Here is a 12,376-nt window from a genome sequence, read left to right as displayed (position 1 = left end):
AATGAGTGAAGTGTTACCCTACGTCATGAGCGGGGGAACGCCGACGCTGCGCCCTGCGATCCCCGGTCGGCCTAGGGCCTCGCGTGTTCTCGCGATGAAGTCTGCCAGGCGGCCCTCGGTACCCCGGAGCCGGAATCCCACCAAGCAAGCGGACCCCAGGAAGGAGTTGTTGCTCTTGCAGGCCCCGCTCCATCCCGCCTTCTGTTATGGAGTCTGCATCTTCTGCTTGGGTCTCGACTTGGACGGAGTCTCCCCTGGGCCTTGCCTGTTCGGAGGGGCCCGAAGGTGGGGCTCACGTTAGCCTGTCTGGTAGCTGGGCCGGCACCCATCCCGCTCGGCGAAACTCGGGTCTCGGCTTCTTTTTCCACCCTATCCCTCTGCCTTGGAGGAAACACGGCCACACGGACCGGGAACGAATCCTGCGAACCTAGCCCGGCCCAAACAAGCATCGCGCGGGGTGGTAGCTGTGGAGAGCGCGCCGGGACCCCTCCACCCCCCCCCCCCCGGGACCGTGGCCTCAGCTACGGGTCTTGGTGGAGGCGGTTGCCATGGCAGCGGGATGCGCCTGGTTCGGCCCAGCGGGGTGGGGCGTGGGCGCCCTCCACCGAGCCCGGAAGCGAGGCGTGTCCTCCGGGTCGGGGGGGGGGGGTCTTGCAATTCCCCACGCCGTGGATAAGCATCCTGCCAATCCCTCTGTTTTCCACGGGCGAGGACCGGCTCCCCAAAGTGCCACCCAGCTTCTTCCAACCCAGCTAGTGGAGGGAGAGGGGGCTTGGACCGCTGAGGTCCAGCCTTCTTTCCGAAGGCATAGGGGTCCGCTGCCTTTCAAGAGTCCTCAAGGTGCCCGCTCATCACCAGATCCCTATGCCCCCCACCCACCCCATGCCCAGCGATCTCCTGGTCCACAATTCTGCATATTGTTTTGGCAAATTAACCGTTCAGAGCGATCGCTTCCGTAAAGCCCTTCTCTTTTTCTGAAAGTGCTCTGTGCTCCTGGGCTGTCTGCCATAGAGCGTCACGAACTTCAGCCGCATTTTGGAGTGGTCCGTGCGCTCTCTGGCGTTTGAGAAGGCTCCAGCGCGGATGTTGGGAGTTCCCCACATTCTGTCCCCAGCCCACCTATTCCTGCCCACTCACCACCCACTCCCACCATTCCATGCGCTTCGATATCTACCCCTCATGTATTTCCATATCTATTTTTTCCAAGTTGGCAGACAGTAGACCCAAAGTAGTGTGCAGATGTTTTTCGTTTAGTCCTCATAAAGCTCTTAAAAATAATTTTTCCTCCCCTCCTCTTCTTCCCTGCCCTTCTCCCTCCTTCCTCCTCCTCCCTGTCTTCCTTTTCCTCTTGTTCTTTGTCCTCACAAAAGCATTCTTTTGAAATAGCTGAAGGTTTAATAACACGAACTTACATTCCAGCCAGGTGCCAAAGCCTGACATTTGGGGCTGTCACTTAATCCCCCACCAATTCCTGTTTCTCATGTAAATTTTACTGTCTAGGTCTGAGAAGACATTTGATTTCATGACTTCTTCACCCTTCTTGTGCAGCTTCCTTTCCTGGAAATCTACCCGTGGTACAGGCTTCTACAGCACAGACTAGTTGCTAATAGTCCCCTGCTGGGGGCTATTTCCAAATCATTCTCCTTTCAATAAACATTTACCGAATGTATCTAACAGGTTACTGTGCTAGGCCATGTGGAAAAAAACTGTCTTCTGTTCCTGCCAAAAGTTTTCACATTGGACCCTGAGCAGTCTGGCTAAACTGGAAGGAGCTGCCATGTGAGGGGATAGTATCTCCTCCTAGGGAAAGTCACAGGTGGTTCCAGAGAAACCTCTAGAGAAAGCTAGACTTTTAGTGGCAGGAGGAAGTCAAGATAAGAGATTACATAGCAGCCAGGTGCTGGTGGCTCACACCTATAATTCTAGCTACTCAGGAGGCTGAGATCTGAGGATCCAGGTTCAAAGCCACCTGGGCAAGAAAGACTGTGAGGGGAGAGTCTTATCTCCAATCACCCATCAGAAAACTGAAAGTGGCACTGTGGCTCAAAGTGATAGGGTGCTAGCCTTAAGCAAAAGAGCTCAGGGATAGCACCTAGGCTCTGAGTTTAAGTCCCCTGGAAGACCACTAGAAAAAAAAGAAAAAATTACAAGGCTACACCATGATTGCACAGCGGTCCTGAGTGCCAAGAAGAGATTGTGCCCAGGACTAGGGGCTTCCTGTGCAAAGAGCCTTACAGGGTTAAGAACTCCATAAAGTAACAAGCCCCTACCAGGCTCCCTAGACTAAGGGGCAGAAAAGGAGGGGATTAGGAGCAACTCTAGGTTAGGAAAACAGAACACATGAAAAACAGATGCCCCAGCTCCAAACACATAGTGTTCTGAACTCTATTCTTTTTAATAATAAACTATTATCTCCTTGGAAAAACTCTTGGTGATATGTAATAAGATAGATTTTATTACCCAATGTATACCAGAAACCACACCTTATAAATAAATACCTTATTACCCAGTATTGCCAGAAGACACACAAACATCTCTGGCAGAATTAAAATTTTTTATTAGTGTATATTAATTGTACAGCATTGGCAGCATTTGTAATAGGTTTAAAGTGGAAGTTACCCAAATTTACTCAGTAATAAAATGAACCTGTTGCACTAGTTTAGCACTAGTGGCTCATGCCTTTAATTCTAGCTACTCAAGAGACTGAGATCAGGGGATTGTAGTTCAAAGCTAGCCCATGGCTGTCACATCTAAGATACTCATGTCCAATTACCTGGCAAAAAGCAGGAAGTCTAGAGCACCAGCTTGAGTGGTAAAGCATCAGCTTTGAGCAGAAAAAAGACAGTGTAAGGCCCTAATTTCAAGCCCCAGTGCTGACACAAAATTGTACTATATTTGTACGATAGTATTTGTGACGATGTGCCTAATACATGCAACAACATGATTTTCAGATGTTTACCCAGAGACTGGTCATTTAAATAATACACGTTCTGTTAGTCTAATCCTTGTCTTTTGGTTAACATATATGCATTTTCCTGAAGCATATATCTAGGAATTGCTGGGACAGTGCTGTGATGGCTTTCTAATGGGTCCACTTAGCTAGCCTGGACAGCATTTTCCAGATTCCCTTCCCTGTGTGTTTCCAATTAGGGCAGACCACAGCAGACATTTTTTGAAAGAGGTTTGAAAAGTGGAAGAAAAGCAGCAGCAATATAGGATCTGACATTTGTGAGCTCCAGGCAAGAACTTTGTAGCCCACGCACTTTGCTGTTGATCTGCTGATTTACCTCATTGATGTGGGGGAGTGGCTAGGCCTACAAGGACTCTGCTTTTCCCTTCATCCTCCTTTACTTTTCTGACTCCTGAGTCAGATGACAGAGAAGACAGCTGCTTCTCTGTTCACTTTTATCAAGAATGGAGGCAGTAAAAGCTGATATGAATTCGGTTGTTCCTTTTTTTTTTTTTTTCCCAGTCCTGGGACTTAAACTCACAGCCTGGGTGCTGTCCCTGAGCTTTTTTGCTCAAGGCTAGCACCCTACCACATGAGCCACTGTTCCACTTCCAGATTTCTTAGGGTATTTTAGTGGAAATAAGAGACTCAAGGGCTCTCCTTCCTGGGCTGGCTTCAAACCACGATCCTCAGATCTCAGCCTCCTGAGTAACTAGTATTACAGGCCTGAGTCACCGGCCCCCAGCAAGACTTCTATGACTTATGCTCATGGATTCCAGTTTGTTCTTTCTGTCCCTGACTTTATGTGCATCTTTCCTTTCCAACTTCTAACCTGTGGACTTTGAATTCCAGTGTTAGATGCAAAACAACAGCTTTTCCAGAGACTCTAAGCAGCCCTCACAATTACCTGAAGTCAGATTATTTTAAGAAATTCTTTTCTGGGGCTGAGGCATGGCTCATATGGTAGAGAACTGGCCTAGCAAGTGTGAGGCCCTGAGTCTGAACTCCAGTATATAACTGATACAATACAAAGCTCTAGTTAATTATAGGAAAGTGTCAAATTGTTATCTTAAATGCTTGCATTTATTTAAACTCCCACTAGCACAGTATGAGAGTTACAGTTTGATCCCACCCTTATCAATAATTAGAAATTAGTAACTGATTTTGTGAAAACATTACATTATGCAAAGCCAGACAAAGCAAAGCAACAATCCTCATTCTTCAGTTTCTATCTGTGTAGGATAAGTTCACTATCAAGAATACAAACACATAGCCTTTTTTTTGTTATTCTGGTACTAGGTCTTGAACTCAGGACCTGGGCACTCTCCCTTAGTTTTTTCATTCATAACTAGTGCTCTACCACTTGAGCCACAGTGCCACTTCTGGCTTTTTGCTGGTTAGTTGAATAGAAGAAACTCATTGGCTTTCCTGCTCAGTCTGGCTTTCAGCCACAATCCTCAAGTCTCAGCCTCCTGAATAGCTAGGATTACAGGCATGAGCCACCAGCATGCAACCAAATACACATTCTTAAACCTAGTAACCCCCGTTTTAGAATTTATCACATAGAACATATATAATACTAAATTATTAATATATGATGCTCTTCATTACTGCATTACAAGATTGGAAGTAATTCAAATATTTAAGTAGAAGACAGATTAAATGAATTGTACAGACAACAATAGAATTTTATGTGGCTGAATGGAAACAAAGTTTTCAGTGTAAAGATATGTGAATACTTTATAATAGAGTTTTCCTAAGCCGGGTTTTGGTAGCTCACACCTGTAATCCTAGCTACCCAAGAGGCTGTGATCTGAGGATTGTGGTTCAAAGCCAGCCCAGGCAGAAAAGTACATGAGACACTAATGTCCAATTAACCACCAGAACACTGGAAGTGGTGCTGTGGCTCAAGTGGTAGAGCACCAGTCTTGAACTGAAGAGCTCAGGAATATCACCCAGGCCCAGAGTTCAAGCCCCACGACTGACCAAAAAAATAAAAAAAATAGTGTTTTCCAGAGAAAGAGAACTGTGAGAGAGAAGAGAGGAGAAACACACGCACACACACATACACACAGAGATTACCTTATAAGAATTTGGCCCACACAATTATGTAGGCTGGCAAGTCTGAAGATCTGCAAAGTGAGTTGGTAAATTAGAGACCCAGGAGGGCCAACAGTTCAGATAAATTCAGGTGCCAACCAAGTCCAAAGGCCTGAAACGGGGAGAGCTGCTGATGGTATAGTTCTAGTCCAAAGGTCAGCAGGCTTCAGACTCAGCATGAGCCAGTACTTCCATTTGAGTCTAAAGATAGGATGAAAGCTAATGTACCAGTTCAGAGGCCATTAGACACTAGGGATCCTCTTGTATTTGAGGAAAGATCACACTTTTGGTTCTACTCAGGCTTCAACTGATGGGCCAAGTCTAATCCAAATGAGGAAGGAAGGAAGCTGAAGCAGGAGGATCTCAAGTCTGAGGCCAGCTTGGCTTGCACAGTAAGACCCTATCTAAAGAAAAAAGAGGGGCCAAGTGCTGGTGGCTCACATCTGTAATCCTAGCTACTCAGGAGGCTGAGATCTGATAGTCACATTCAAAGCAAGTCAGAAAGTCAATAAGACTCATCTCCAATTAACCACCAAAAAGCTAGAAGTGGAGCTATGGTTCAAGTGGTAGAGGACTTTTGAACAAAAAAGTTAAGGGACAGCACCCAGGCCTTAAGTTCAAGGCCCACAACCACCATCAACAACAAAAAAGACTCAATCATGCTTAGACTCTTGACCCACAGAAAAATGTGAGATAAGCATGCATTGGGTTATACCTCCAAGTTAGTGGTAATTTGTAATATAGTCATAGATAGCTAATTCAGGGTCTTTTCAGTTCTGTTGCTAGTACAAAAGCATTGCTATGAAAATCAATGTAGTGTCTCTCAGAACAAAGAACACAAGAGTGTGTTTCCCCTGGGTATACTCTGGAAATATGCCCAGGAATGGAATTTCCAGGCCTCTGGATTTATTAATATAAATCATCAGATCAAGGCTGGGGGTGGGTGGCTCAAGTGGTAGAGTAACTGCCTAAAAGGTATGAGGCCCTGAGTTCAAATCCCAGTGCTGCCAAAACAAACCAACAAAAGCCAGATTTGAGGCTAACCAATGGCATTGTAGCATGGTCAGTTTAGGAGTAAAGCTTTGCCTCAGCTCATAGATCAGCATGGGTGGGTTTGGAGTCATATAGAAGTTCAAATTAAGGGTCCATCCACGTTGAAGACAAAGATGTGGCCAGAGTTGGGGGAATTTGAAGTCTGTATTTGGCATTGGGTTTGAAAAAGGTTGGGGGGCACTGTGTTGGGGGCAAGGGGTAATCTAAGTCAGGATTAGAAGTCAGGGTGCTTATAATCCTAGCTACATAGGAGGCTGAGATCTGAGGATTGTGGTTTGAAGCCAGCCCAACTCTTTTTGGGGAGGGGGCAGTACTGGGGCTTGGACTCAGGGCCTAAGCACTGTCCCTGGCTTCTTTTTGCTCAAGGCTAGCAGCCTACCACTTGAACCACAGCGCCACTTCTGGCTTTTCTATATATGTGGTGCTGAGGAATCTAACCCAGGGCTTCATGTATATGAGGCAAGCACTCTACCACTAGGCCATATTCCTAGCCCCTGAGCCCAACTCTTATCTACAATTAACCATCAAAAAGCTGCTTCATTCATGTGAAAGACTTCTCATAGTGCTTTTTTTCCTTTTTCTTAAAGGAAGTTTTCTTGTTACATGTGATGGGCATTGAGCTTCACTTCTTCTGAGACTGAATTTTGATGTTTTGTTTCGTTATGTTTTTAACATTTATTTCAGAACAATAAAGGTTCTGATTTGTGAAAGAAAAGAAAAAAAAGCTGAAGTAGAGCTGTAGCTCAAGTGATACAGCCCCAGCCTAAGGGGTGGTGCCCGCCCCTTGGGTTCAAGCCCCAGTACTGGCGCGCTCGCACACACACATACACACACTCACACTCACACACACAGAGAGTAATCTGCTAAACTGTGGGCATACAGGACCAACTACCCACAAAGTGAGACCAATTCTGGACCCACAAGGCTCTTTCACTTAACGGGATGAACATGTGAAGACAGATGTGGGTGGTGGAGGACTGGGAGAGCAGGAACTCACGTCTTTAGGGGCCCAGAAAGAGAAGGCAGGCACAGGAAAAGTATGCCACCTTTAATGGGGACAGTTCCACTCATATCCCCCAGACTCATTCAAACAAAATGTGTGATCAAGAAGGGAGAGAAGAGAGGGGAAGGAGGAGGAGGAAAAATCGGAGGAGGGAGAAAAGGAAGGGAGGAGGAGGGTGAGGAAGACCGGGGTAATAGCTACGGGCACATAGGGATATCTTCCCTGTTCCTGGCTGGTCCCACTCCTCATCCCTTCCTCTCCAGCTGCTGTGGTCTCCAGTCCCTGGAGGGGTCCCAAATGAGCACCCAAGAGGGGCAAGGGAGCCCCTCGGCTTCCGGAGGTAGATTCCCACGTGAGTGCGAGTGTGGAGAGCTTGCTTGACATGAACCGCAGCTGCTACCCTCGGAACTGGGTAGGGACACGGCCCGAGGGGTGTGTGCAGAGCCAGGGGACCGCCTCCCCCGGCCTATTGCGGGGAGACTCAAGGCGGGGCCCCAAGTGTTGGGCCCCACTTTTTTGCGGGGCACGCCGGGTCTCCGCCCGTGGCTCCTGGGCGCTGGAAAGTGGTCCATTTTCCTGGTCCGGATGGAGCGCAATGAGGCTGCTCAGTCCAGGGGCCCCACTCACCCCCATCCCCAGGGAGGGAGGAGCTCCGGGCGCAGGAGGCTCGCGCCAGCAGTTGGCTCCGCCCTCCCGCTCGTGCGTCCGAGGGTGGGCGGGAAGCTCGTGGCATCCTGGCGAGGAAAAGGGCCCCCCCAGCTGCCCGGGCCCACGTCGCCGCTCACCGCTGCTTGCGCTCGGCCTGCTGCAGCCGCCGGGAGAGGTCCTCGATGCGCACGTTCTTGAGCTGCAGCAGGTGCTCCAGGCGCCTCACCTTCATCTGCAGGACCTGGGTGGCACCGCAAGGAAATCAAGCCCAGCTGTTGGCGGCCCCTGTCTTTACAGACCTCTCCCTTCTCCAAACCCTCACTCCCCAGCTTTCCCGGGGCGCCCTCACCTGCACCGTCTCCTGGGAGGCTAACAACTCCTGTTCCTTTTCAGCGATCTGGAGGACGAAGCTTGGGTCGCCCTGCAGCGACTGGCTATACCCAGGAGGACGGGGCGCCGGCGGCCGGCTCCCCCTGGGGTAGAAAACAGCTCAGCGGACCCCATAACTGTGGGCGCCACCCTCACCCTTCTTCCAGTGCCCGCAGCCAGGCCTTCCTTCTTTATTTCCTGTTGTTGTCCTGTCTCCCCACCTTCCCTGGCACAGCCAGCCCCTCTCCCTCCCCTTCTAGCCTGGGAGGGTGGGGGTGGGGGAAGAGGAGGATTATTAAAATTGGTGAGATTAGAACTCCCAGCTGCTTTACCTGAGCTGCCCTCCTCCCTGAGGCTCCGGGGCACCCTCCCCTCGGGCCTTCTGGGACAAACCTGAGACAAAACAAGTAGAGGAGTGACCTTGCTGAAGTCCTATTCTCTTGTCTCCCCCACCCTCAAAGTGATAAGAAAGACAGGAGGAAACTTTTCCTGGTAAGCAGAAGAAGGAAAGGACACCTTACCCATATCCATATAGCCACTGCTATCCTGAGGTGCCAGCTCCTGAAAGAAACCCCCATGGTCCACTCTGAGCCCAAGGAATCCTTTCAGCAGGATTTCCTAGGTACACCCTACTTCTACCCCCACACATTCATCCTCAAGACCGGGCATTCTGCTGCCTAGGAAGCCCTCCGTGCCCTGGTAGCAGGCAACAATGCTCCCCGCCCCCCAAGAGTGGCACCTGTAAGGAGCCCATGCCCTGCTTCTTGCGCCTGTGCCGCTCCTCCAGGCGCTGCCTCAGTGGAATCAACACCAGCTCCACCACTCCTGGGGCACACTGGGCAATCTTGCGCATCACATCATCTGGCACCGAGAAGTTCAGCTTGTTCAGCACCTTCCTATGGGGTAGGCCAGGGAAGACAGACTGGGTCCTACAGGGAACAGAGCCAGGACTTCATGGGGAAGGAGGAAAGGAGGGACACAGTGATGCAACCCTGAGCCTGTAGTCCTGGGAAACCGGAAAGGAAGGCATCTGAGCCCCACTCCTTGGGTGTCCTGAGGTTCCCTTCTGTCTTCTTCCCAATAACAGTCCTTTGATTTTGTTACTAGATGGGTTCTGTCTGGGCAGGTCCTCCCCATTCTGCCACCAGCAGGGTTCCTGCCTAGGTGTTAAGTCCTTAGGAAGTAAAAGGGCTGAGGCACTTCCTGGAACTCCAGTGAGTGTTGGAGAATCCCATTCCTGCACCCAGGTATTACACTACCTGTTCAGGTGACCCCAGTTGTTGAGCTTCTGCTGGAAAGAGTTGGCAGGGACATAATTGTGCATCTCCACCATCTTGGGGAAGTAATACTTGATGACCTCTGCAACCAGGACTGAGGAGTGGAGACAGACATAGAAGGTGGGGAGAGAGCCATGGGAGAAGACCAGGGTGAGGTTGAAGAAGCAACAGAGTGATAAAACCGAGTGGAGATACAAAAAGGTGAAGGATGACAGGGAAGGAAACAAAGAAAGTCAGGTCAGGAATCAAACTAGGATCTAGGATACCTCAGAGAAGCTGCACCCCTTCCCCTATTAACTCAGGGCATAACAATACAGAGAATGAGTCTCTAAGAGAGCTCTTTAGAAGCCTGTGGCTCCACCTTAGGAATTCATATGGATGTACACACACACACACACACACACACACACACACACCCACCAACGTCCCAGGAGAATCACACAGATTGTCTGTCTCACAAGCAGAGACACACAATGAAATCCTTCTACAGATATACATACAAGGCAGAATGTGTAGACACATAGAAAAAATGCATGCCAAACATGTATGTACAGAAATACATGCTTCTGTCACTGAAAGTCCAGGAGACACAGATACTTACATAACCACAAGGAAACATATAGACACACAAGATTCCCTCAAACACATCTAGGACATAATATGTCAACACACATATGAACATGCACATGCTCAGAATCCTATAAGACACATCTATGGAGCATACAACAATAAGCAGACATACAGAGATGCAGTAATACACACACCTTAATTCAAAGTCCCTGGAGGGATGAGGACACAGACAGACAGACAGACACACACACACACACACACACACACCCTTCATATGCACATAAGATAGAAAAAGAGTAGGCAAACACATGAAAACGCATTGTTCACACAGAGACACAAATAGAAACCACACACAAAAGCACACACTTCCACAACTGAAGTCCCAAGACATGTAAGTACCAGCACTTAAGTACAAAAAGACAGAATGCACAAGGACCCCTCACACATACATTCAAGACAGAACACACAGAAACACACAGAGGCACACACCTCCATCACTGAAGTCCCGGGAGAGGTTTCTCTTGGGCCGGGACAGAGGGATGTTGTCTACCCACAAGTAGAGCTGGTGCAGGGCCTCTTCATCCACACTGCTTGCCATTTGTCTCCTCAACAAGGCCAATCCGTTCCAGCTAGACAGAGTCCAGCCCCAGCCTCACAACTCCTCAAACACCTCTCTTGCCACTGCTCCACAGAGGGCTTTCGGTTCTGACTCTGCGTGCCTTACCCAGAGACTCACTTCCCATCTGGGAGCAGCCATATTGTTTTCTGAAACCATGGCAACCGTCACCTAGTCGACTGGGAGCAGAGATTTCTGGGAATTGTAGTTTTTCCCTCACTGCCTTCTTTGGGGCCCCAGCTTTGAAAAGACAGGTAGGTGTGTTTATTTCCTCTTTCCTAAGAGAGTCATTGCTGCACCCAAAGTAGCTGGTATCCAGCTACTGACCCAGTCTTGGATCTGCCGAAGTCAACCAGGCCCTCAGAACCCTTGCACCAGCATCCCTTGAACTGGGATTCCCCCTTCTGTGACCATTAGTTGTCAGTCCTACATGAAAGCAGCATCCCAATATTTTCAGCTTTGTCTGGGGGGTCCATTTTTAATAATCTGTTACCTAACAAACTTTGTGATAAGTTGTGTGCTTCCTCACTGGATCCCTCCCCATACAGCCACTGCTATTCCCCTATCCCTGCAGTGGGTTTTGGTGTGGTATGCAGTATGTAACTCAGACTTGAAAGGAACACCAGAGCTCAAGGCAGTATCTTAAACTCTAGCATGTCATGTAATGTCTTTACACTACTTCCTCCCTTGTGAAATGGGAACAGTTCTCATTTACTTGTCCCTACAGGGTAATGGGGATATGTTATAATAAATTCATACTGATATAAGACCTGTATTTGAATGAGAATTGGGCATGGGAGCCAGTTATGGGGCAGCAAAAAGCTCCTGAAGACACTTCCACATTCCTTGTCTTCCACATCCTCATCTCCCTCCAAGCGTTATCATGGATTAGGACTTCAAGTAACCCTGTCAATATTTTAAGTCCCTACTTGGTGAAGGGATACCGAATAGGTATAAAGGGGGTACTTATAGAGCCAGCCTGGGGAGAAATTTTACTTCCAACTAAGGGTATAGCTTTGAAAATATTGCTGAATATCCTGGTGCCTTTTTGTCAGTTTTCTCTACCCTTCTCTACCCTGTAGGGGCTCTGTGGAGCACCTAGTGTTTATGGCTCAGCACACATCAAGGACCCTATTGGCCTCAGCTTATGTTATCATTTATGAGATCACCTCAGTTCCAGGAAAAGAAAGATTGTTGGTAGGACACAGATGAAAGTGATTTGTCTTGTTGGCACTTGGAGATGAGGGAATTGGATTAGTCAAAACTACCCTAGGGAGAAGGCCACGCTCCCTCCTACCTACTCTACAGCAGGCCCAGATGATCAGCTGGGCTTCTTTTTGACTCTCTGGTCTCCGAGAGTTTGGATTGGGAAAGAGGGTGAAGCCAAGGGGAATCCCAACTCCTTATTGTCACTTTTCTTTAAAACTTTGAAGGTTTTGAAGTGCCAGAAGTATGGAAAGCCAAGAATGGAATTTACCATGCCTTCTTGTGTGGTTAAAAAAAAAAAATGGCCTTGCTTTTCTGGAAGGGACTACACCCACCACAGGCTAGAGACAAAAGAGGACCTGGATATCCCCCACCCCCTAACATTCCACGGTGGGGAGAGGAGGAACGTGGTGGCTAAGGGGTGGTGAGGGGTTGGGAAGGAGGTGAGATGCCAGGTCTTGGCAGGGTAGGAAAACCGGTTTGAGGCTCAGGGCTCCTTGCCCTGCGCAGGCTCAGGTGCTAGAATCGATGGGGCTAAAGGGCCTCTGAGAGGGAGGGTTCCACAGGGAGGGACTGACTGGCCC

The 12,376-nt window shown here is 48.8% G+C and overlaps 1 protein-coding gene across 1 annotated transcript; it reads right to left on the bottom strand.

Moving 5' to 3' along the window:
• Positions 1-7,865: 7,865 nt before the first annotated feature.
• On the bottom strand, positions 7,866-12,028 carry Spef1 (sperm flagellar 1). The gene is made up of 7 exons (XM_048348873.1): positions 10,460-12,028; positions 9,383-9,494; positions 8,863-9,019; positions 8,645-8,684; positions 8,456-8,516; positions 8,104-8,227; positions 7,866-7,995 (listed from the first exon to the last, which is right to left on the bottom strand). Exons 1-7 carry the CDS (start codon positions 10,566-10,568, stop codon positions 7,888-7,890), a joined length of 711 nt encoding a protein of 236 aa, XP_048204830.1. The 5' UTR covers positions 10,569-12,028; the 3' UTR covers positions 7,866-7,887.
• Positions 12,029-12,376: the final 348 nt, after the last annotated feature.

This window comes from Perognathus longimembris, chromosome 6 (genome assembly GCF_023159225.1).
Source record: "Perognathus longimembris pacificus isolate PPM17 chromosome 6, ASM2315922v1, whole genome shotgun sequence".
Taxonomy (NCBI): Eukaryota; Metazoa; Chordata; class Mammalia; order Rodentia; family Heteromyidae; genus Perognathus; species Perognathus longimembris.
Note: the sequence above shows the minus strand (reverse complement) of the source record. Positions and strands in the feature narration are given on the sequence as shown.